The following is a 23,560-nucleotide window of genomic DNA, read 5'->3' on the forward strand; positions in this document are numbered from 1 at the left end:
GGAGGCATGTCCCTGATCCCGACGAAGAAATGCCAGAGTTCCCCCTTCCGTCAGGGTCATGCCTCCTCGTAATTTAGAGCTCGCAGACTCGTCGTCCGATCGATCGCCGCCTAATGTGAGGGGGGTATTAACAAGACAGCTGAAGTTTGCACGACATACGCACGACTATCCCATGAGTGCCCTCAGCTTGCAACTATATGGCACATATGAACGCGCCATAACACATTAAATCCACCCACACATACGTGACTTGTCATGACTGTCGGGCACTTTGACTTTCCGTTCACAGCCGACTGAGAACATAATACCCCTGCCGAACATCACACATTGATATATTACTACTGAGTGCCATTGAGTTCCATTCATAAGATTGCGGTATCGAATCCACGCGCCCTGTGGGATAGACAGCACGTTAGAAAAACTGCAGCAATGGCTTCATGACGTCACTTTCCGTTCGCGCCCGCCGTTACTCTCTCTATCTCACCTCCAGTAATATCCGATCAAGTCCCCCACCTGTCCTTACCCGTCAATCATTCACACGGTTGGATGGCTATGACGTCATGCCGTATTGATTTTGAACCTGGCGCAGGCGAAAACGAGTAAATGTCTTCCGGTTCTTTTGATTGAACAAGTCGTAGGTATCTCCGGTCACCACATTGCTCGATACGGTATGACGTACGCGTATGGTCACACACCGACGGAAACATGAATGAACCGGTGGATCTATATATAAATGAATGAAGACCTTTATTGTACATTCATACCCACTGGGTTTAGTACAGGTCACAACAAATGATACAACATGATATAATGATACAATGAATCTACACTACTCAAGGATAGTATTCTACTGCGTACATTCGGCTTCTTCTCGTTTCTTTGTGATATTGAAAATGTAAGAACAGATATGCTTTATAAGTAAAGGTTTGTCTAGATTCATAAGGAATATAAATTTGTCTATATTAGACATGAGTGCGAGACGGATAAACTAGACGTAGTATTTGGTTGGTCAGCTCTAACGTGATCAAGTAAGATGTTTGAATGGCCCTGTACCGGAAGTCAAACGCCCCCGGTGCGTTTTGCATGTAATGTGTACGATGTGACGTAGGCTTCAGTTTGATGGCATGATCGCTAATGGAGTGTGGGTTTATGAGTTGGTAATATACAACATGAACGATATAGTGTATCGAACATGTAGATGACTTTCCATCCGCCGGGATTTAGTGTCACCGTTGGGAGAAAATGAGTGTTAGCTGTTGTTTTTAGTTTGCTGTTGAAACAAGGTAGTAGGTGGGCAGAAGACAGAACTATTATTTTCCCGGTTATCTTAAGTTCGTGATGAAGATGTTATAGCTAGCGAGAATCGCAAATGTTAAACCACTGCGAAATTTTCAACATTCTACACACAAATCCTGGGCTAGACTTATGGTGCATTTTGGGTCATTTGCCCTAATGTATGCTATAACCTGACATCTACTTTATATGCCATAAGCTGAATGGAGATTTTCTAGTGAAAAACATTCGTACCAGTGTTAATAGCATAACTCTAATGAAACAAAGAAAAGAAGATTGATTATCAATGTATGGTTATGTGGATACATGTTACATGTACGTACGTCTGTAAAACCACGGGTATGACCGTTTTACCAAGGAGCTTTTATCACTGATAAAAGCTCCTTGGTAAAACGGTCATACCCTTTGAATTCAACCAGACTCCTAAGGAAATTCTAAAACAAGACAATCGGTGTAGTTTCCGAAAACATCGATATTCTTAACTGTCCCTTTTCTGGTTATCTTCATGCATGGAAACTTCACAACTTTTGTGCACAAATGTCCACGAATAGGCTCAGCCTGTCCCCATTTTCTTCATGTCCTATAATAGATCAAGATTTCTCTTGGCATACATGTAGTCGATGCCACCATTGCCTTGTGTTAACAGATAGCTGCTCTTTTTACAAATATTCAAGAAAATATTTTTGACTGGTATCAATAAGGGACAAGGAATGTTTCAATGGGATTACAAACAATTAAACAATTAGGCCAAGGCTCCGTGATGGACAGTGGAAGACAAAAACGTGAAATGTGGACAAGGTCTGTCCCCAAAATAGAGACGTTTAATGGTTTGATCCGGAGGCCTCTGTAGTCTTTTTTATGAGGTAAGGCATCCGAGGACAAGGTCTATTTGCCTAGATTTATAGCCCCATCTGCCTTCCTGGCATTTATCTGGATTTAGTCAAATGATAGTCACCTTGTCAGATGAGCGGGCGACTTGTCTTTAGGTACAGAAGGCGGCCGGCAGACATACATGCATGGACGACTTTAGCCAGAAACAAGGATTGAATACTGTGCTTTGTATTGAACACTTGGTCATCGGTTAAGTCGGGCTCCACATTTCAGACACTCAGCAAGAAATACCAATATTGAACCCGTTTATAGATATGACTTTGCAAAAGTTTGCCTACGTTTAGATATGTGATGTACGCTCCATGACATTTCGAGGTGTTTTTTTACGACAGATAAGTTTGTTCTGAAAATGCTTGGGGCAAATATCATACACAAACCACAGTAGGCTTTTTTTTCTTACAACCCATGCGGAACTCATCCAAATTAGACATATGAGTTTCCTTGCTGTGCTTTGAAGCTCCTTTCATAAACATATTGTTTAATTCGTGGTCCATTTTTCAGACCTGATTATGAAATAGACTGACTATGATGGCGGGTAACTGTGTTACAAATGTAAGTCGCCAGTGTAGAGGAGCTATGTAATAATAATGTAGATTTTGGAATGGTATATATTGAGTTATGAACAAAGATTGAAGTTAAAGTGTGACATATCTGTTATATAACCTGTTATATAACGCATACCCGGGGAAAAGCTGGAATAACATGATGGCTTACGTAATAAGGTATCCACATTCCTTTGTTCAAGGACGTTATATGGCGTCCTTGCTTTGTTCGAGTACACAATCTGAAGACTCGATACCACGATCAGATTTTACTATATCTTTAGATTCGACAGCTCCCTCGAAGCAAAAGTATGTTAATTCAATATTCATGTTAGAAAAGGTACTGACATATTTAGCCCCACCTGATCGTACGTGTATCAAGATATTGGAGACTCACGTATTCTATCCTACGCTTCTATAAGTAGAATGTTGATGCCTATTTTGTATTTCTATTTTGTTGTTGACCATTCGAAAATCACTGTACTTTTTGCTGTGTCAATGAACTTTGTGTTGTCATGTTTCTTTATGCTACTACCCCCCCCCCCCCCCAATAAAGCGGTTGTCCAACACAGTTGAAGATCTGACTATACATCGATATCAAAATGTAAGGCGTATTTTCATTTACTTAAGCTAAGGGCACAACCCGCCGTACGTGCAATTTGTCCGTATGTTTTTTGGGAGACCACTTTCCCACGTATTTCTGAAAACGTTTAGGCCAGGGCAGGCGCGTCGCCCGTACTGGCACGTACGGGGGGCGAATCCGCAGCCCGATTGCACACAAAGTTTTGCCTGCACATTAAGTTCTACGGTTTGTCTGTGAGCTCCTAAATCCATCGGTTTCCCTTCGAGTTCGTACGGAGACGGTAAGTACCACTTACGGATCCCTACAGATTGCCTAATCTCCAAGCAGATCCTACGGTAGCATAAGATAGTAATAGTATCAAAAGCTGGTAGAGGAGTGAAGCCGGCTTAGGAGTGTGTTTCAATAAGGCCTCGTATTCCCACTCATGTGAAATGTTTATAAATGTACATCACGTACTATCCGGGAAAAACGTAGCCCCGAGCTGATGTGATAGCTGCTTTGTTACGAATCAAATTGACGCAAGTTTCCGACTGTACACGCATGTACATGTACCCTGACATTTCCCTTCCTGTGCCTTTAGGGTGCTGGCGCGACCTAACAGAGGTAATTGCCTATTTGTCCGACCATCCTAACGTAATGGATTTACACAAAACATGTCGGTAAAAAATTGTCCACGTTACGTTACACGTCATATAGTACACACTGGAGACTCGGAAACTGTCTGGTGTAATCTCCATGCAGATCCTACGGTGCCAAAACATAGTGTCAAAGCTGGCAAAGGAGTAGAGCCGGTCAAAGGGAGTCAGACGGGCCCCGGTAGCATACACACTCCTAGGCCGGCTTCACTCCTCTGTCAGCTTTTGATACTATCCTATGCTACCGTAGGGTCTGCTTGGAGATTCGCCTTATGTGCTCTGTTATACCAAGGAGGTTATATCAACATCACTGAAAGAAGGCCAATAGTGTCCAATCTCCAATAGTGTCCAATCTCCAATAGTGTCCAATCTCCTTCTGATATAACCTCCTTGGTTACACCCAGGTGAATGTCGACACCTTAAGCTTACGTTATAGGGCAAATGACGAGCTACAGCGGTCACTGGATAATTTGAATGTCACTACTATTCCCCGGGTCAAATAGCTAATAACAGTGTCCTCAACCCACACAGACACAAAATCAGTTTCCACACTCCTTGTTATGACACTACCGGGACAAAATGCCCGGAGAATTTATTATATGATTGCCTCTCATATTTCGCAGGGTGCTTGGAATTGCAAATACGAGTGTGATATTAATCTGTACATCAACAGTATGATACATGCACCTCATAACATTTACAGTTTTAAAATGGATATTTACATGTCATTTCTATGCAATGAATTGATCATAGATGGAGCTGACGAGTGTCACTTTTCTAACATAAGTTCGGTACCGTCGGACCATCCTGAATGGTAGTAGTAGACTGTACATTGAACTCGAGTCAACAAAGCTACATATAGGTTAGGAGAGAGTTTGGCAATCACACTCACTTTCACTTGTGTACACGAGAAAAGGAACACGTCTATAGTAACGGTCGGTTCAGTTTACGGTAACGTTAATAAAACAGACAACATTTTGTCTCGGATTGACTCACTTCCGGTCGTTGGTGTTATTGTTTTTGTCCAGTCCGTTCAAATGTTCGTTCAGCCATTCACGAACCTCGGTGGGATTGAAGAGAAAGGGGCCCTTCCCTCCTTCATGTGCAACCACGCCGTTCTGTATGACGTAGAGCCTATCCGGGAAGGCTCCGTACGTGTGGTTGGCGGCGTTGCCCATCGTGTCCACGGCGACGTCGAACTGGACACCCCGGTCGCGAAGCATGGCCCTGGCGGCGTCGCAGCGCTGTTCCACCGTCCGGTGTTGCTGAATCTGCGGGCCACTGTTGAAGCGCCAGCCGTCCGACGGGTGGGCTTCTTCTATGTACACAAGGAGGAAGTTGGCAACATTCTGATAGTCTTGTGCCAGCACGGCAAAGTCCGAGAGGGCGTCGCGGAACGGCGGGCAGGTGTAGCTCCCGAAGCAGACCACCAACGGTCGGGTCCCGGAGGTGTAGCTTAGCAGCGTGGTCTCGGTCTGTCCGTCCAGCTGAACCAGAGCGGAGTCCTCCGCAGGTCGACCCTTCCGTACCACCTTGAAGATCCCGACAGCTTGGGAATACAACAGAGCCTTGTAAGACTTCAACGTCAGAAATTCTTCGATCTGAAATGTGTCCCCCTTCGGACACATCGATTTGGCATTTGCCAGAACGCGCTGAAAAAGTCGGTCCTTCGCGTCTGGCGAAAAAATGTCCAGGAAAGCCAACGTGATCTTGGCGACGACGAAAGCTGTGCTGAGCGCCAGGTATATAGCCAGAAATTTCACAAGTCTTACGGTGACCAAAGGCAGAGCCATTTTGCGCTGTACCTTCTGCCGACTCTAACCAGGTTATGCACGATCTGAATGTGCGTGTAATGTTACGAAACCGACCACTTCTGGAAACATCCAGTCTGTTTCTGGAGGGGCGTCTCCTTTGGTTGTGATTGGCATGTGACACCTCCCCGTATCACCGCACGCAAATGCCCTTTATAAAGTCGCGCCAGCCGTAGGCACGTGTTATGGCCGTCAGCCAATCGCAAAACCACTTCATGACCAATACCTACGTCGTCATCAAAAAGGGTCATATCAGGACACGGGTTTTCACGTACACAGCGTACATTGCGAGTGCTCCACGCACGTAGGCTCCAAGCGTCCATTTTTCCTGTGTGCATTCGTCCAGTTTTCTAAAAATAAACCTAATCGCCTCAAACTTATTTGCCATTTCCGTACAGGATTACGCCGGTTTACTTTGTAACAAAAATACACACAAAGGTCATTCCCGGTCATGTGGATAAAGATAACAGAGTTCATAGATTATTTAATTATTTTCTATCGAAGACGTCTACCGTGCCGATAGACAACCGGTAAGGGTTACCCTCTAGACCTACACCAACAACTTGTAGAGGTGACTAGTCACCTGATTTGTCTCACCCTCCAATTTGTTATGGAAAGTCCAATAAAGAAATAAACGAATCAATTAGCTATGAACATGTAAGGACGGTCATGTACAGCGTTAAATATACTTAGTTATATCAAACAAATATCCAATATTAAATGTATATCGGTTCGTGTGTGTATTTTGATTCGTTTTGTTATATTCAATGAAATATGTTAAAAATTCCAGCCTTCATGACTGGAAAGGCCATTCCTACGTCACAGAAATTCTGAGAAAATGACCTTGTCCTGATGGAGACTCCAATGGGGGGGATGACGTCACTCACAGGAAATGGTTGGATGGAAGCGTGAATGGGTGGAATGATAAATGAGTGAGATAAAGAATTAGCCGTGAACGAATGAGAGACGATGAACAAAGAGGTGTTTTGCCGGTTGATTGCGGGCTACAGAGCTTTCACTCTTCGATGACGTTTGCCCCATCGGACAACACCGGGGCACCAACCTATGAAAACGTCATCAAACACGTCAATAAGAAATTAATGAGCCCTTAGTGTGTGTGCATTACATCTGGACAACTGGTGTGAATGGCAATATCTGGCAACAAGCAAGGGTTCGGCTCCGGCTGTTTTTTTATGTGTATTTACTTTTTTTAGGCGATTTTATCAAGCTATTTTGTTTCGCTTTCCTTGTGTCTCGCGGACAAAACACAGCCAGAGCCGAAGCTTTGTTTGAAATTGGACTCCGTTGGAGAGTAGAACAAGTTGAGTATGAAGTAGACATAATTAACTTGAAGAACATTTCTGGTCGTTCGACAATGGCATATGACAAAGTCGTACGTCTTTGGCATACGGTGCGTTTTGCCGACGCCTGGTGTGAATCCATCCGTCGTGCGTGCCGGGCGACAGCTATTTTATAACCAGTCGCACGTCAACTCCTGATGTAGTGTGAACGTACGACCGCGCTCTCGGCCGCCCAGTGGGAGGTCTGAGACACTTTCTGGGCTCCGGCTTTCCGGCTAGGAGGTATCTGAATACGATTTGGCGCAATGTATCTCTTTTGGGCCAATGAATTATCGTGGTAAAGGGTCTCCAAATGTGATCACATTGTAAAAAGACGTCTTGTCCCCAAACGACGATTTTTTTTCATAAGATATGTATATATTGTAGAAAATGACAGGTGTGAGATTATCCCAATACCAGGCAACCGACGCCAGAAAGTTCCAATCGGCATTTTGATAGCCAGTAAGCTGCAACGTCACAGCTCAACGTCAATCGCTATTTAAAACGGAGCAGTCTACTTATAGGTAACAGTCAGAAATAACCAGCGTCGGGTTCAACTGGGGACGCCCACTAGTGGCAGAGACGAGAATAGCAGTAGTTCTAATAGCAACATGTGAACTGTTTATCACTGATCGGTTGATCGAATATAAGTTGAAGGGGGTTACATAGCTGGTCGATGTCTAACGTCATATGAATAGTGAACCATGCAAAAAAAAGGCTCTTCAGATTTCAGCCTTTTAGCCAGATTTTTAGCCAGATTTCAGCAAGAAAAAACAGAGCTGTCCACAATTCCTTATCGAATATATTAGATAGTCTAGATCTTGTATTAGGATTAAGGCAAATTATTGCGTATCTACTGCATAGTATACTACAAGAACATATATATGCATTTAATCATTTTGCTTACTGGAGTCAATGACCGCATCTGACCCCATAGCGTAGACTCTACTGCGCACCGGCTTGCGTCCGCTTTAAGAATGCTTGGCGCAAATGGCGTAGTCCGGTTAGATAGCCGTTCTACCAAGATTCAAAGAGATATCAAGTATAACAGTGTGTGTGTGTCAATGTTTACTTTAAAAAGAACGCAATACAACAGGGTTTGTGTGTCAATGTTTACTTAAAAAGAAAACGCCTGATAGAAATGTTCATAGCGAATCATGGTGTACTCAAGCACTAAGCCTCTGTGTCTTCCAGACACACGCACATATTTTCGCTGGTAAAAACAAAATGTTTTCGTCAAAATGCCAAAAGGTTGACCCTGGTGCTATTAGTGGTCAGTTGAAAGGCCAATGTGGCTGAAAACAATGTCCGCAAAGTCTATTGTAAGATGGTCTCGCCTGAAGCGAGGACATAGACATCAATCAATCAGCCTGTTTTTAAATGCCAAAGGACAATGACCTCTAACAGATGTCAATGACCTCATATGGATCATGATCGGACTCAGCCTAGGTGCGCCGACTGACTATAGCTTCTACCAGGCTCCGCGGATCGCTGGTCAAATAGTAGAAATTGGACTAATAGAGGGAATAGTATGCTAGTCGGTCGGCCATAAGAGTCCTATGGTCGGCCGACTCCCCTAGCATACTATTCCCTCTGTTTGTCCAATTTCTACTCTTTGACTATTTTGAGAGTGAGTCGTGGAGATTTAGTAGTGGTCGGGATCTTTTCTACCGGCTCGCTCCGGTAAAAATCCCGATTACTATCTCCGCAGCTCAACCTCTGCTTGGAGAATGCTATTTGACCAGCGATCTAACTCCCCTGGCATGTTTTCTGTTTTATTTTGTCAACGTTTTTACTATTTTCCAGTGGTGCCTGATGGAGGCTACTGAAAGCCTGTGTAGAGTGGAAATTACACCAATTAAAGGAATTGATCAAGCACTATGCTCATTCGGTGTGGCAAAACACTTTTCAAACTCTATTCTATAAATAAGCGCTATGAACCGGTTTCAACAGTAGTTTGTTAAAACCTTGGCCTGAAAATTTAGGTTACGAATTCGTTTACGGACAAAAACAACGGATTAAGTCTTAAAACCTTGTGCGATACTTCCCAAGCTGGCGTCTTCGCTCCACCTGTGTTGCCATAGACACGCAGAGCTCTCCATCAATCTAAAAAGCTCTCGGTATGGATTTCCTGTTTGATCCTAGTTTATGGCCTGTGACATGTTCGCGTGTATGGCAGGCGATGTCCAAGAATAGCCCCGCCTAAAGGTACTGACATCGCTCCAAGGCAATACCTCGTTTCACAACCAAAGGGGAATGTCCTCCCGTCGGGTCATTCACCTTTACATTTTCATAGTCGTATATCATACAGTATACGTAACGTTATATAGACACATTGTTCTATGTTCTCTGTCACTGTTAATGTTAAGTTCCATACTGGACTGGTGTCAGTGTTAATGTTTCCATTGTAACATAGTTGCATACAGGACTGTTGTTTATTTTAAGTAAAGATATACCATACTGGTACTGTACCGTACTGGTGTACTGTGTTAATATAAGTACAATAAAAAAAGTTTACTGTCAAGCATCTGTTCGAACTTAGCTTCCTGACACTGTCATAACAAGCCAAAGATTCATCCGGACCAAACTCAGGTTCTGCTTTATACAAATGTATCTGATGTATTAGTCATTCGAGTAACCCCCGTTTATGAATACGTGGTTATTTAGTACAAGTGGTGTATACTACTCTCTACCTTGACACACCCTTTTCATCAAGGTCTTATTTTGTGTCATATCTAATTTGTCCATAAACAACAAGGTATGTGAAGTGCAATTCTCCATCGAGGCTGAAAATGGGCATTTAGGTTCGTTACATTACGAATATCTAATGCGGCATGGACGCGTTTCCAAGCTCCGCATCGCACGTGTGGTTCAGCTGAGGTCCGCTGAAGTTGTCTCGGACGTTTGTGGGATGACCTCGATTATGGGACACTATCTGGACTGAACATTATTAAAGAATCACAACGTGAGCATATTGGGTCCATGGTTGGTGATCCCAAGAAGACGTCGAAGGGGGAGATCCTTCTTCTGAATGACGCACTTTCTGACCGCTATCCCCTTCAAAGTTTACTGTTATTCACATGAATATTAGACAGATCGTCTTTAGCAGCAATAGAACGAGTGCGTTACTTTAAGTTATTTAGCAAAAAGAATCAAAGAAAGATTACATCGGTAAGTTACTAACGTTTCGATCTAATTTCTTAACTTAGCGTTGGATTGACAAACGATTGAGGAGGTTGTTTCATGACACCTGTCGCAGGCATCGTCTCGCGAGAATCTGCGAGAGTGATAGTCCGCGCATGCGAAACAGCTGTGCAGACTGCAGGGTAAAAGTTCAAAGTCCACCGATGTTTCACCTGTACCTGCTGTCCTTGCGTACGTCTGTGGGCAGACTTCAAACTTAAGGGCTGGGGGACCGGAGGGCTTACACTTGATTCACGTTTCTTCATATCTACGCCAATCTGAACTGTAGGTATAGTAGCTGCCGTCAAGATAAAACTTTATGTTGGGGGTGGGGGGCAGTAGGTATACAGTACTTCCGCATGTTCCGGTATAAGTTAAGCGTAATAGTAATATTATATTGGACTGACGTGGTTTGAAGTGCCCTACAACAATACTAGTGAACCCTATTAACTTCAAAAGATTCACACCAACATATGTTACATTACACATTGACCACCACTCAAAGTCGATTCTATATTAGCGGCATAACTACAGTAATTTTAGTATTAAAAAGACAAAACTTTCTGGATTACTCAAGGAGGTTAAACCTCATATAACCGCCTTGGGATTGCTTGACTTAACACAGTTAACGTTATGTATAACATGTTGGCATGCAACTTATCTTCTTCTTTACTCCTACGTTACAGCTGAGCACCACAATGGCACCACTACGGCTACCAGTTTCACTGGGCCATCTCCGACAGTACCTCACTCTCACCAACAATGGGTGTCTGCACAGAACTGTAGCATCTTACTCCAGGGTACATGCAAAACACCCAATTGCTTACCAGCCGTCCTTGGTGCAGAGCAGAAGGTTTTGTCTTCAGTCCAGATCCCTGCAGAAGGAAGAACTAGAGCTGACCAGTGTACGGTACAATGTACAGAGGGGAAACTTTGCAAGAATAAGCAGCGAAGATGTGGCCATGTTTGAGAAGCTCTTGCCTGGCAGGGTGATTGCGGATCCTGAGGAGTTGGTGGGATACAACACAGACTGGCTCCGCATGTGTCGTGGCAACAGCAGGCTGCTTCTCAGGCCCAAGACAACAGAAGAGGTATCAGAGATCATGAAATACTGCAGCTCCCGTAACCTTGCAGTGATGCCACAGGGAGGGAACACGGGCCTTGTCGGTGGCAGTGTGCCGGTGTTTGACGAGATCATCATCTCCACGTCTCTTATGAACAAAATCATCAGTGTGGATGAGATATCTGGTACGCTGGTGTGCCAGGCAGGCTGTGTTCTAGAGGCACTCAGCACACACCTGTCTGATGTCGGACTGATGATGCCTCTGGACCTGGGAGCCAAGGGAAGCTGCCAGATTGGTGGGAATGTCTCCACCAACGCAGGGGGTCTGAGGCTGATGCGGTACGGCTCGCTCCACGGAAGTGTGCTCGGGCTGGAGGTGGTCCAAGCAGACGGTACTATCCTGGACTGTCTGTCTACCCTTAGAAAGGACAACACTGGTTATGATCTGAAGCAGTTATTCATAGGGTCGGAGGGCACCCTTGGTATTGTCACAGCTGTCTCAATCCTGTGTCCCAGGAAGCCACAGTCTATTAACCTGGCTATTCTCGGTGTCAGCAATTTTCAAAATTGCTTGAGGTCGCTGAAGGAGGCCAAAGGAATGCTAGGAGAAATCCTGTCAGCATTTGAGTTCATGGACAGCTCTTGTATGGACTTGGCTAGAAGTAACTTGAACCTAACCAACCCTATCAGTGACAAGCCATTCTATGTACTGATTGAGACAGCTGGATCCAACGGTACCCATGATGAAGAGAAGCTGAACCTTTTCTTAGAGAAGGTTCTGGGAGAAGGTATTGTGGAGGATGGCACTGTAGCAACAGACAGCACAAAAATTCAGTCCATCTGGTCTATCCGTGAGCGGCTAGCAGAGGCATTACTCCACGACGGTTATGTGTACAAGTACGACATCTCTCTCCCCCTGGCTAACTTCTATGATCTTGTAGTGGACATGAGGGAGAGAGTGGATGACCTGGCCACCAGAGTGGTAGGGTATGGTCATCTCGGTGATGGGAACTTGCACCTGAACGTCACAAGCCCTACATACGATCATGAACTTCTTGACAAGATTGAGCCGTTCATTTACGAATGGACATCGCGGTACAATGGTAGTATCAGTGCAGAGCATGGACTGGGATTCAAGAAGAAAGACTTCATCCATTTCAGTAAGACCCAGAAGGCTGTAGAGCTCATGCAGCAGATCAAGGACTTAATGGATCCGAAGGGCATCCTAAACCCATACAAAATGCTGCCTGATAAGTATGGGGACTGAAATTGTTTCTTGTGATTAGACTTTTCCTGAACAGTTGCTGTCAAGCAGTGGAATAACTTTATAACTGGTTTATGACTGGAATTCAGGAAGTAGAGAGCATAGGGTTGCACAGTTGAAAATAAACATTTTCAATGTATCTTTTTTTTCTCTAAATTGTTTTTGAAGTACATTATTGAAAATCAAATGTATATTATTAAAAATTAAACATCATTGGAATGTATTCAGAATTTCTAATCTATATACATGCACTATTTTCAGCTCATAAAATTGTAAAACTACAAGCTTCTTGGGATTGAAAATTTGACAAGTAATAAAGAATGTAAACATACTATATTTATATCAAATGAAGGCAATTTTTTTGTTAATAATGGTAATGGATATTCAAAAACAATATATTTTGTATATTTTGATATATGTTTGTAGAGCAAAAACAAATAAAACACTAATACACAGGCAGTTGTACAATTTTATTGTTTGGAACTGTAAACATATTGAATGATAAGGCTACTAGTAATACAGTATTGTAATTGTCACTGATGTTACCAGCATTGGAATGTGTCATTATTGCTGTAACTACAGGAATGCATGATAAAAATGGTCCAATGAAAAACAGTTCTCTTTTTTGTAAATGTACTCTGATGAAGTTGTCATTACATTTACAGGTAATTCTCATGCACTGCTGTAGCTCCTCAAATTGGATTCAAAAGACACAGATTTCTGTTTAAATGTATTGCAGTGTGGCTACTTCTGTAAAAGAAATTCTGACATGGTTGTAAAGTTCTATCCACATCCAAGTAAGATTTGCAATACATGCTATTTTGAATTCTGAATAAAGCTAATACAGTCATATGTCACATAGTCTTGTGTTTTCTCAATGACATATTTTGAAAGCAATGAGAAATAGATTTAGATAAATTTAACAGATCATAACCTCTAGGTACTGACAGTGCATCAAAGTCCATCAATTCTCAATGACATTGTGTATCTCTGATTGAATGACAATATGGACCGTGACATAGGGTGCATTGAATGCCTTGGAAGTCTCAACTTGCACTAAGATGTCTATATCTGCATGACATTTCTGCCCCTGTGAACTGTAGTCTGTCTGTAGGCTTCTGGCACATTTTCCAAGGATAGTGGCTGCTCAAAACAGGGCCTGTGGGTGAAAGGACATGCTCACTTTTAGTTCAACACCAATATGTATTATGTCATATTATGTCACAAACAACATATCCCCTACACACATTTCTATACTAGAAATTGTCTTATCATCCAACATCTTTGTTGGAGCAATACTAAGAATTCTCAAATGAATTATAAGCATTTGGTGATAATTCAAGAGCCTACAATCACATCATTTCTTATAAAATTGCAAGGAAACCCTCACCTGACAGTTTTGTTTGCTACCTTCTCCATCACATCCTTTAAAATGTCTGGTTCAGAAGTCAAGGCTTAAATAAAATCATGGTTCATGCCATATCATGTATCAAGTAAATAAGACACATAATATCATGGCCAGGTCATGATGCAACCTACATCTGGCCATCTTCATTTCATTTTAGAAGGAAAAAAGAAAGATTCTGCATGTCTCCAACAAACATTTATAGCTTTAGCCTACTACTCAGCACTAAATAGCAGAGTCATTGAGTAACATGGAAGGATACGTAGGAAACGCCCTTGCTGTGATGAGGCCAATGTCCACACATCTGTGAAGAGAAAGCTAAGGCTGGCTCCTTTTAGATACAGCAGGGATGAATCTGGTGGGTCCAGCTGTAGAAATATAAAAGAAACAGAAATACAATTCAGTAATGCTATGTATGTATGTATGTATGTATGTTTAGGTTTATCTATAGTGGCAAATGTTAGCATGCACACGTGTGGACATTGGCACACCAAATTAGAGGCTAGGCAGTATGAAAGAAGAAGAAGAATCCTTGTGTGTTTTTGGCACACTATTGATAGATTAGCCCAAGAGGCTCTGTGGGCATCACTTCACCATCAGGAAAATTTGTCTAAAGTTCTTTTCCATATATAGAGTACAACACGGGGGCACGGTGAGTATCGAACCTAGGACCTCTAGTTTACACCTCCATGTGTGGTGTAAATCTACCAGTTACACATAATGCATCAGTAATGCTACAGAGAACACAGAAATATATGTAACAAAGAGAAGAAAGCTGATGGAAACAAAATGTCTGTGACCTACCTGTAGGTCAGGTTGGCAGGTCACCCATCGTCCCCCCATCCCCAGACAGGACAGCAGCTCGTGTTTGTGTGGTTGGTACTGGGACGTCACGGCCAGGGCCAGGATCTGGTCCTCCTCTGACTCAAACTGGCTCACTGTTATATCAGCAAAGAGCAAGACATTTCAAACATTGAAATTTAAAGGACATTGAGTATATGAATCTATGATGCTGTTATTTCAACAATGAGAAAAAGAAGGACAGCATCCATGTTGAATAACAAATATTACAAGAAAAAACAACTTAGTATGGAAACTCATCTGTGTTGGTAGCAATCGTAGTTCAATGCTGAAATTTCTTTTAACACCAAGTTGTACACAGATCAAATTTTCAATGACCGCTGTTGCCTTCTTCATGATCAATATTGATGATCAATCACTTTAGAACGTAAACTCCGGATAGTTACAGACACCTGATCTTACTAACACCGTCACATGATCTTGCAGAAACCTCACGTCAGCAATTGGTCAAACGTGCTAAGAAGAAACGACATTTTATGTAAATACTATGTTAATAATTAGAGACCACCTAATCACACAAAACAATCTCACACTGTACCTCCATTGTCTATGATATAGTCCACTCCAAGGCCCCCTGTCTCCTCCAGACAACTCTTCACCAGGCTGCTGGCCTTCTCACCAACCACAATCACCTTGGCTGTTGATACAAAACTAAGACATGTGACATTTTTTAACAACAAAAATGATGATTGATATTGAGCAGTATATATTATTGTGCAACTATCCTGACTCAGCTAAAACCTTTCCAATCATGTGCCACAACTTAAACAACTAGCTCTACACTAACAGAAATGTAAGTCCTTGAAATTGCACACTATTACATGTAATCATATCAAATTGCATGCAAAGTACAAAATGCGTAATTTTACTGAAGCAAGCACAAAAACTGCATTACCAGGAGTAGCATACAGGTGGCCATGCTACTGCATCACAATATACATGTAGATGTATGCCTATTTCAAAAGCACATGATGGACCATTTCCATGTTTAGAGATGTGCCTAGCATTATGATCTGCAAAATTTCAGTAATGAGTTCACCTAACATTTTGAATTTTTTACAACTATACATACATACATACATACATACATACATATACATGCATGGATCTTACATGGAGAGGGTCTAAGTCCTTCCAGGTATGTTCTCTCCTCTTCATTGCTGGCAGTTGTCAAGACCTTTAGATTGTGGGGGGAAATGAAAACCACATTCGTATCAATGATACGCTAGGCTATCAACCAGGTTTTAAACATATCTCACACCTGAAAGGGGTTATTTCCTGACGTAAAGAATACCACAAAATGTAGATGGCGTATACATTGTATATCTCACCTTAGCACCCCAGTGTAAGGCAAGCTGGATCATCACTGTTCCTGTGGCCTAAAAAAAGGAAAAATAACAACACACATTTTAACAAGTTCAAGTTCTTTCTTAGTAACAGTTCTTGAGACGCACACAGTATAGCCATAGTAGGTAAATAAGGTTGTGACTTAAACAATGAATGACTGTGTGACTTACGTCTGCACCATTGATGATTAGAACGATTTCCCCTGCACATATTCTGGCCAGGTAGTGCAGAGCTGTGTAGGCTTTTACACCATCTGACACAGCACAGGCTGCCTCCGTAAAACTGACTTTCTCTGGCTTCAGGACTGTGGAGTGGATGGTCAAAGAGATAAAACCATAAGATAATCCCAAACCTCACCAGTCAGAACTCACCAATTAGAATGTAAGATAATAATATAGATATTTGGCTAATCGGTCTTCTTCGTTGGTTGGGCAATATGTTCCTTTTTACAAGTTGCAACCTTAAAATGATAGCAATAAAGTTAACAAGCTATCTTGGCAACATATTGAGTCAAATGGTCTCTTACCAATGTTGTGTTCCTCAAGAACACAGATGTCAGCGCATCCTGAGCATGGTGCATCCAATGGAACCACCCCTGTGCAGTTGCCAAAATTTAAAGTCAAGACCTAAGTCAACACTCATTTCATCTATTATAAAATGGATAAAGAAATCAACAATCTGTGGAGCCTGGGTTTAAAAACAAAGAATTTAAAACATGTTTTGTACAAATAGAGGAAATCTGCAATTATGGTATATGTAAAACAAAGGGCCAGTCCTGAAAGGAGGCATTTCAATAGCACATACCCACAATCTCATCACCCTCTTTGCAACTGGTCACTGCAGAGCCCACTGGAAAAAAGGAAACAAAGAAAAATTGTCTCAATCCCCGAGCCACTAGATAACATGACAGCAACACTACTATTACTATAAAATCAAACTTGAAAGGTTTACAATTACGACGAGGGACACTTTTGGATTTCTTATCTTTCATTTTCTATATCAAATGCTTCTTCATCGTCACTTTCATCTTCTTCCTATCTTTTTTAGAAACCTTACCTTGTGTAACAATCCCAGCCACTTCCCTGCCTACAGGGAGCCTGCTGTGTGACAAGCCAACATCCTGTAGAATCTTTGGAAAAATTTTGATAAACATAACATGTTACAATTAATCAATATTTGTTACAAATAATGGTGGTATTCAGTAAATGCAATCATTGTACAGATTGCATAGTACATCCATTTTGATTTAAAGTGCAGCATTACATGAAGTGTAATAAGATAAATAGGTAGGACATTGCACTATTGTTATAACGTATAATACCAGGAGGAGTGACGGACAGAGAATTTGAATATACATCATTAAAGTTGTGAAGGCGAGAAGAAAATTATGCTTTTCTGTCTATCACATTTCTTTTGATTTTTTAAATGCTTAGTTTGCAAACTACAGTACTAAACAGATCAAAGTGTTACCTGTGTGTGTACGTAGGGTGACAGTGCACATGCTCGAACCTGGATCATCACACTGTGCTCTGTCATTGGTGGAAGGTCAACCTGAGAAAATTGGAAGAAGAAATAATCCAACTTTTAACATTTCTAAACATAATGCAAGGTACAAGAATAGAATACATCATTATCAGGTAAATTGTGCACTTGCCATTGTTTAATTGTCCAACAGTTGCAATTCTGAATTCTTTAAAGTCTGCAGAGGTAGTCTGTATAACACAAACTCTGTTGTCCAGGGCTGTAACTGGCCCCTCCCTGCAGGAAGCCGATGGATGTTGGTCGGGCTGCTATAAGTGAGATTTAATCAGGCTACAGAGTCTGACTTTCTTGCATGCTAGAAGTATAAGAGTGACCACCAAGTCCTCTGATCTTGAATTCCTTTGTCAACACTACCCCTCTTTAAAATAACTGTCTTTTCACTTTTACTACAATTTGACAAACACCCCCTTTCCAAATAAAATATTAGGGTTCTTCGGCTTTGTGATAGTTTGGGGAACTGCTGCATAGCAATAAATTATTAATGCAAGAATCAAATATTAAAACAAATGTAGCCTGTGCTAAGAGAAAGTAATGTTGACAAGCATATAAGCGAACTTGACAAAAGAAAATCCCCATCCCATTTTAGAGCCCTTAAAATTTTCATTGATAGGTGCCCTGGCCTGGCCTGTAGCACCTTAGGGGCGTGGCATCAAAATACAACCCACTCACATTCTCCTCGATTTGGTACTTGAGGGCCCCATCTTCGTCAATCACAGCATAGACAGACCTCATCGTGGCCTCAAGCAATTCTCTATGAGAACTCTACTAGCAATTGTTCTTTAACTTAGTGTGCAACTCTTAAGTCCGATTTTGAAATCCACAGAAAAGCAAAACCGGAAGTTCTAGACCGGAAGTAAGGTGCACTGACCCATAATACAATGCGAGTTTCTGCAGTTTTACATGAAGAACGCTGATTGGCCATCGTTCGATGTGTCCTGTGTAGCTAATTCCAAAAGAAAGTTAAAGTCTCTGATTAGGACAAGATTCAAAACTTGTGATTTGTTTTAATTTCTTTCTTGCACGTGGATAACATTGCCGTGGGGTAATCTGTTGCATTTATTCTGGTGTGTACCGTAACTTTCCACAATTTAGGTTGAAAATGTCTCCACCAATCACGAAAAGGAATACATGTATGCTAATAAGCTCTCCCAGCAGTGTGTAATCGTTGAATGTGACAGAATTTCCGTGCAGGTTTACCTCCATTTTGGGCCGATTTTCGAGTTTAAGCAATCAGACCGGCACAGAATTCATACATCGCTACAAGAGGAGGAACCTGGGATCCTTCTGGATCTACGAAGAGAGGCGATAAAGGTGTGGCTTCGCTGTTTTTCTGCGTGACCGTGCGGCCGCTGTCGGACTCCGGTGGTGGGAGGTGGCACAGCCGGATGGGTTGGGGGAGGGGGGCGTTTGCTTTGTTACCAAAAATCGAAATTCTGTGTGTAGTTTTACTGTTGCCTCTTTAAGTGATAACGTTTTTTTAATGAAAATATAAAGAGAAACTATTCTTGTCCTTTTGTACTTTTAAAAATTTCTTTAAGCTTCGATTGGGAAAGTCGAAACATCTTTCGTTGTCAACTTCACTTCTCTGTTGTAAAATCATATGTGATATCATTTTCAGACTGTCGGATGTGGAGACCGCCCAGAAGGCTGGAACTGTGAAAGTATTGATGTTTTACTGACGACATCGTGCCACAGAACAGCTGCTTCTACCTGACAACATCTGCAGTTGGAATCAAGGTGAAACCAAGGTAAACAAGGGTGCTGTTTTCAAAACATCCATTTGATTCCCATTCTAATGTGGTACATGTGCATACATGTGAGATTGCATGTCCAGATGAACATTACAGAAGAAGTAGTGTGCAAGCTAGATAAAAAAATGCAAAAATACAGGCAATCTAAAATGAAATTAGTTGTGCAGTGAAAATTTCCTCAGTTGAATAGTTCTGTCAGAGACTCAAACTGACACTGAGGAAGTAATACATACACCAATGAAGGTTATATAGATATCGTAAGATGCAATATATGCAAGGTAACATCTACTGGATGCTGTCTGAATTTATACACTTGCCTGAGGAACTGTCATCTTGCATGACCAAATACAGCAATTTACGTGCGTATGTAATTATAGTCTTTGAAGTTGATATTTGCAAGTATGATGATGAACTTAATAGCTGAAGGGTGCCAGTACATAGTGTGCATAATCATACTAAACTAACATAATAGTTAAGGTAGCTGTCGTACAGTCTTTATCATTTATCCTCTTTTCAGTCTTTGTCCCTGTGTGTCATTATTAACAACCATCAATGGAGTGCTAGTTTGCCATTAAATTGGCTCCTCACTTGTCTATGTTGTATTAGCGTATGAAAGTGCATGTAATCCCATGAAAATTGCCATTATGGAAATTTGATGCATTTGTAGGAGTTTAGGAATTTAGACTTAAAGGATTGCTTCAGGGTTACTGGTTATCTGTGTACGGTGATAAGCATCGAATTCACTCAACTTGACTGTTGGGTCCACAACAGGGTTTAAATTCCTGCAGAAAAAAGAATTTCTAATGCGACTACACAAATGTAGGTGATAAAATGCAGGGTGTTTGAGAAGGTTGATTTGTCTCTGATTCTTATATTACAAGTTTCAGGTCTGCATAATTCAATATTGAACTTCGAAGCTTGTTTTCTTCCTAATTCATGGTTTAGTCCTTCATGTTTTGACAAGGGAAAATTGTTCAAGTTTGATGAATTATTTCACCTTAAAAGATTGTTTGGACATGATACAATGATTGTGCATAAAGTAGGTCACAACATATTTTTAAATGCTACATATAATGTTTTCTACAGTTAGGGCTCGAAATACCACCTGCATATGCAGGTTAGTGCAGGTAAAATTGGAGCTGTGCAGGTATTACTGGTGTCTACCTACACCTAACCTGCACTGGTCCATGTACTGGGTTTTATACTTAAATGTCATATGATGTAGGTGTGTATGGATTGTTAGTAGCTGCATTGATTGAAAAAATAGCAATGCATGCCAAGTTTAGTATGATTCATAAGTCGTAGGTTTAGTGTGGTGCAGGTAAAATTTGTCTGGTGCAGGTAATTTTCAAAGTTACCTGCACCAGTGCAGGTATGCAGAAAAAAGGATTTCGAGCCCATTTTGAGTGCATGAAATTGATTTTCCAAAACTGGCCTATAAGTATATTCTTGATTGTAGTCTTGGTTAGGCAAGCCACCTTATGTATAACATTACAATTTCCATAACTAGCGAGCCTGAACTAGCCCCCTTACTTATAGTATTTATACTAGAGCCAGTTTATGCCCCCAGGGAACTTGATAGGTGTGTGCTGATTTTGTTATCATTATCAATGATCAGTGAATCACATCATGTGATTCCAGTTTCCACTTGGTCCCTGACATTTGGGAGAGACCACTCAAGTTTTAACTTGGCAGGGACTCCATGCTGTAAATGAGCACTAGTATAACCACATGATTGAATCAATCAAGCCATTGAAATATTACTAAAACCTTTAAAGTATAGTAAAGTAAAGTAAAGTAAAGGTTAAATTGAAGTCAATTCGGAATTTAAGTATATGCACGTGTACATACCACATAGCTTACTACTGTAGTATTCTGTGAAGGCCTTACATGTAATAACTGAAGCAATTCATAGTGTCTGTGGTGACTCGAAGTGCATTTGTTATAAAATATGTGGCACTTTCATAAAATTTCAAATGTCATACATTTTCAATCTATCCTATTGGCACATAATGTAATGTTCTGTACAACTTTGCTACTAACTAATTAAGATGATCTATTTCTTGCATACCTGCCTTGGCATGTACATATGTTAATAAAGGCAAGGATAGAGGAGGGGCTAGGATTTAGGTATTTGGTATTTTACATCAAAATCTGTCCCAGCTGAGATCTTGCATATTATATGAGACCTTAGCAATAACTTTGATCTCAGTCTAAGCTGTTACATGTGTAGATAATGCTGATCAAGTGAGAAGACAGATTACCCTGATATCCTTTATACTTGAATGACCTTTGTAAGGTCACAAATAATTATAATGTAGATCTCCTCTCACTCAGTCTGAGCAGTAATTTACATGATGTAGTTGTAGTACCATGATTGTACAGCACTTGAAGTGGAATGGTTCTACAGTCAAGATCAGACTCTACTAATGTAGCGGAAAATGGAAGAGCAATTTTGACCTTTAGAACTGATTGTTGTTCTTCCCTTGGACCAGTCAACTATGTACTGCATAGTGTATTTACGAGATGTCAGATATATATATCTCAGTGAAAAAGAAAGAAATAGATTAATTATCCACCCTGCTTGCAATGTGCATCAAGATACCCCTAAGAATTCCCTGTTGGTATTGGATTTACCAGAGACATGTAGAAGAAAGGGCAGGTGGAATTTTCCCGGGAGGGGGGGGGGGGGGTCAAGGACAACTAGAGGTCACCAGCAAGGTTGTTTCCACATCTGTTTCTAAAAATCTTGTAACAGGGAACATTGGATGATGCATACCTTGTGCATGAAAGTGTAGCGACCAGATTTACTTGTAATTGAAATTTGATCACCATTTCACATTGTGAATGCAATTTGATACTTTTTGCAGTACACACATACACATAGTCATATGACTGGAGTAGTGATTTCATTGTCAGAATGCTATAATTATTCAAAATATTCATTGAGGCCAATAATTGAATTCTATATTTACTGCATTGTACCAACTGTATTCATGTGAATATTCTAATCAATAGTCTTAGTGTAATATATGGCACAAGTCAGAGGAAACAAGGTCATCAGTGTGACCCTCATCACATACTAGTAATATTGATTGTTTTGCCAACACATTTCACTTCCGTTATTATTGTACCTGCAAAACATGGTGGCCAATCAATCACATCATACAGGAATTTTCCACTGAATCATTCATGACTGAAATGAAGGTAGCTTCACCAGATGGGACTTCTGTCCGCAAGATTCAGGGTCGAAGGACTGTACCACTTTATAATCTCAAGGGGAGGTATCAGCAGCATTCTTGTACACTTGATCCCCTTCCATATGCACTCATACTTTTCCATGCATCATAAATTCTGTATACTATAAATCTTCAACATTAACTTCTATCAGAAATTGTCAAATGGCACCCCAGATCTTTTGATTGGCATATATAGTCTATGCCCAGTTTTGCCACATGCTACGACATGCAATGTATCCTTGTGAATTGATTTTGCAACTTCCGTACATAGTTAGGCCATGTTGACTTGATTTAAATTTGTATGCAAACTTCAAAACTCATGTGAGTGTGCAGAAAAAAAAAGATTTGGCCTCAAAAAAGTTGCCAGTTCAGCATGAAATTTAAGTGGTTCAGGAAGGTTGAACAAATACTGAAATAGCTTACTATGTTACATGTAGATTTTGATTATGATTTTTTTACACACCTTTGACTACAGAATTTACTTTGGCAATTTATTTCTATGACGTTAGTTCCGTTTCCAAAATTTCAATTTACGGATTTAAATTACATCTTATAAGTATGGTTAAAAACTTTTGGATGTCATCCATGTAATCAAATCAATTTGGCCTTGACTTGGATTACTATTTTCCACTCTCACAGTCACATGACAAAAGAGTTACTACTAGTTAACAGCTTGTGTGATGTAACAGATGTGAAAATGACAACAGCTTTGTACGTCATGCTATATTGTTTCAGTCCCAGCAACAGTATCCTACAGCTTGTAGTTGCTGGTCGATGGAAGACAATGTTTTCATTTTATGTTCTTAAGGT

The 23,560-nt window shown here is 41.1% G+C and overlaps 4 protein-coding genes across 22 annotated transcripts in view; 2 read left to right on the forward strand and 2 right to left on the reverse strand.

The window, feature by feature from the left end:
* Positions 1–4,502: 4,502 nt before the first annotated feature.
* LOC118423663 (thyroxine 5-deiodinase-like) lies at positions 4,503–6,221 on the reverse strand. Its single transcript, XM_035831898.1, has one exon. It carries the CDS (start codon positions 5,735–5,737, stop codon positions 4,937–4,939), a length of 801 nt encoding a protein of 266 aa, XP_035687791.1. The 5' UTR covers positions 5,738–6,221; the 3' UTR covers positions 4,503–4,936.
* A 4,145-nt stretch (positions 6,222–10,366) lies between these two features.
* LOC118423164 (D-2-hydroxyglutarate dehydrogenase, mitochondrial-like) lies at positions 10,367–13,452 on the forward strand. The gene is made up of 2 exons (XM_035831196.1): positions 10,367–10,563; positions 10,965–13,452. Exon 2 carries the CDS (start codon positions 10,977–10,979, stop codon positions 12,606–12,608), a length of 1,632 nt encoding a protein of 543 aa, XP_035687089.1. The 5' UTR covers positions 10,367–10,563; positions 10,965–10,976; the 3' UTR covers positions 12,609–13,452.
* On the reverse strand, positions 13,057–18,595 carry LOC118423165 (quinone oxidoreductase-like protein 1). Its single transcript, XM_035831197.1, has 13 exons — positions 18,430–18,595; positions 17,689–17,769; positions 17,275–17,347; positions 17,023–17,067; positions 16,745–16,813; positions 16,389–16,522; positions 16,203–16,250; positions 15,985–16,048; positions 15,410–15,508; positions 14,815–14,948; positions 14,273–14,378; positions 13,996–14,041; positions 13,057–13,764 (listed from the first exon to the last, which is right to left on the reverse strand). The coding sequence occupies exons 1-13, from the start codon at positions 18,490–18,492 to the stop codon at positions 13,671–13,673; spliced, it is 1,056 nt and encodes a 351-aa protein (XP_035687090.1). The 5' UTR covers positions 18,493–18,595; the 3' UTR covers positions 13,057–13,670.
* A 231-nt stretch (positions 18,596–18,826) lies between these two features.
* Positions 18,827–23,560, forward strand: part of LOC118423163 (intersectin-1-like) — a 48,630-nt gene continuing 43,896 nt past the window's right edge. For 11 of the 19 annotated variants that reach the window (XM_035831175.1, XM_035831174.1, XM_035831178.1 and 8 more), the window contains exons 1-2: positions 18,832–19,071; positions 19,379–19,508. The gene's annotated coding sequence lies outside the window, so the exon portion shown is untranslated. Of the gene's footprint in view, positions 19,072–19,378; positions 19,509–23,560 lie in introns of all 19 variants that reach the window. The other 8 variants (XM_035831189.1, XM_035831177.1, XM_035831186.1 and 5 more) reach the window with 4 other exon arrangements.

The sequence above is a fragment of the Branchiostoma floridae genome, chromosome 9 (genome assembly GCF_000003815.2).
Source record: "Branchiostoma floridae strain S238N-H82 chromosome 9, Bfl_VNyyK, whole genome shotgun sequence".
NCBI classification, from domain to species: Eukaryota; Metazoa; Chordata; class Leptocardii; order Amphioxiformes; family Branchiostomatidae; genus Branchiostoma; species Branchiostoma floridae.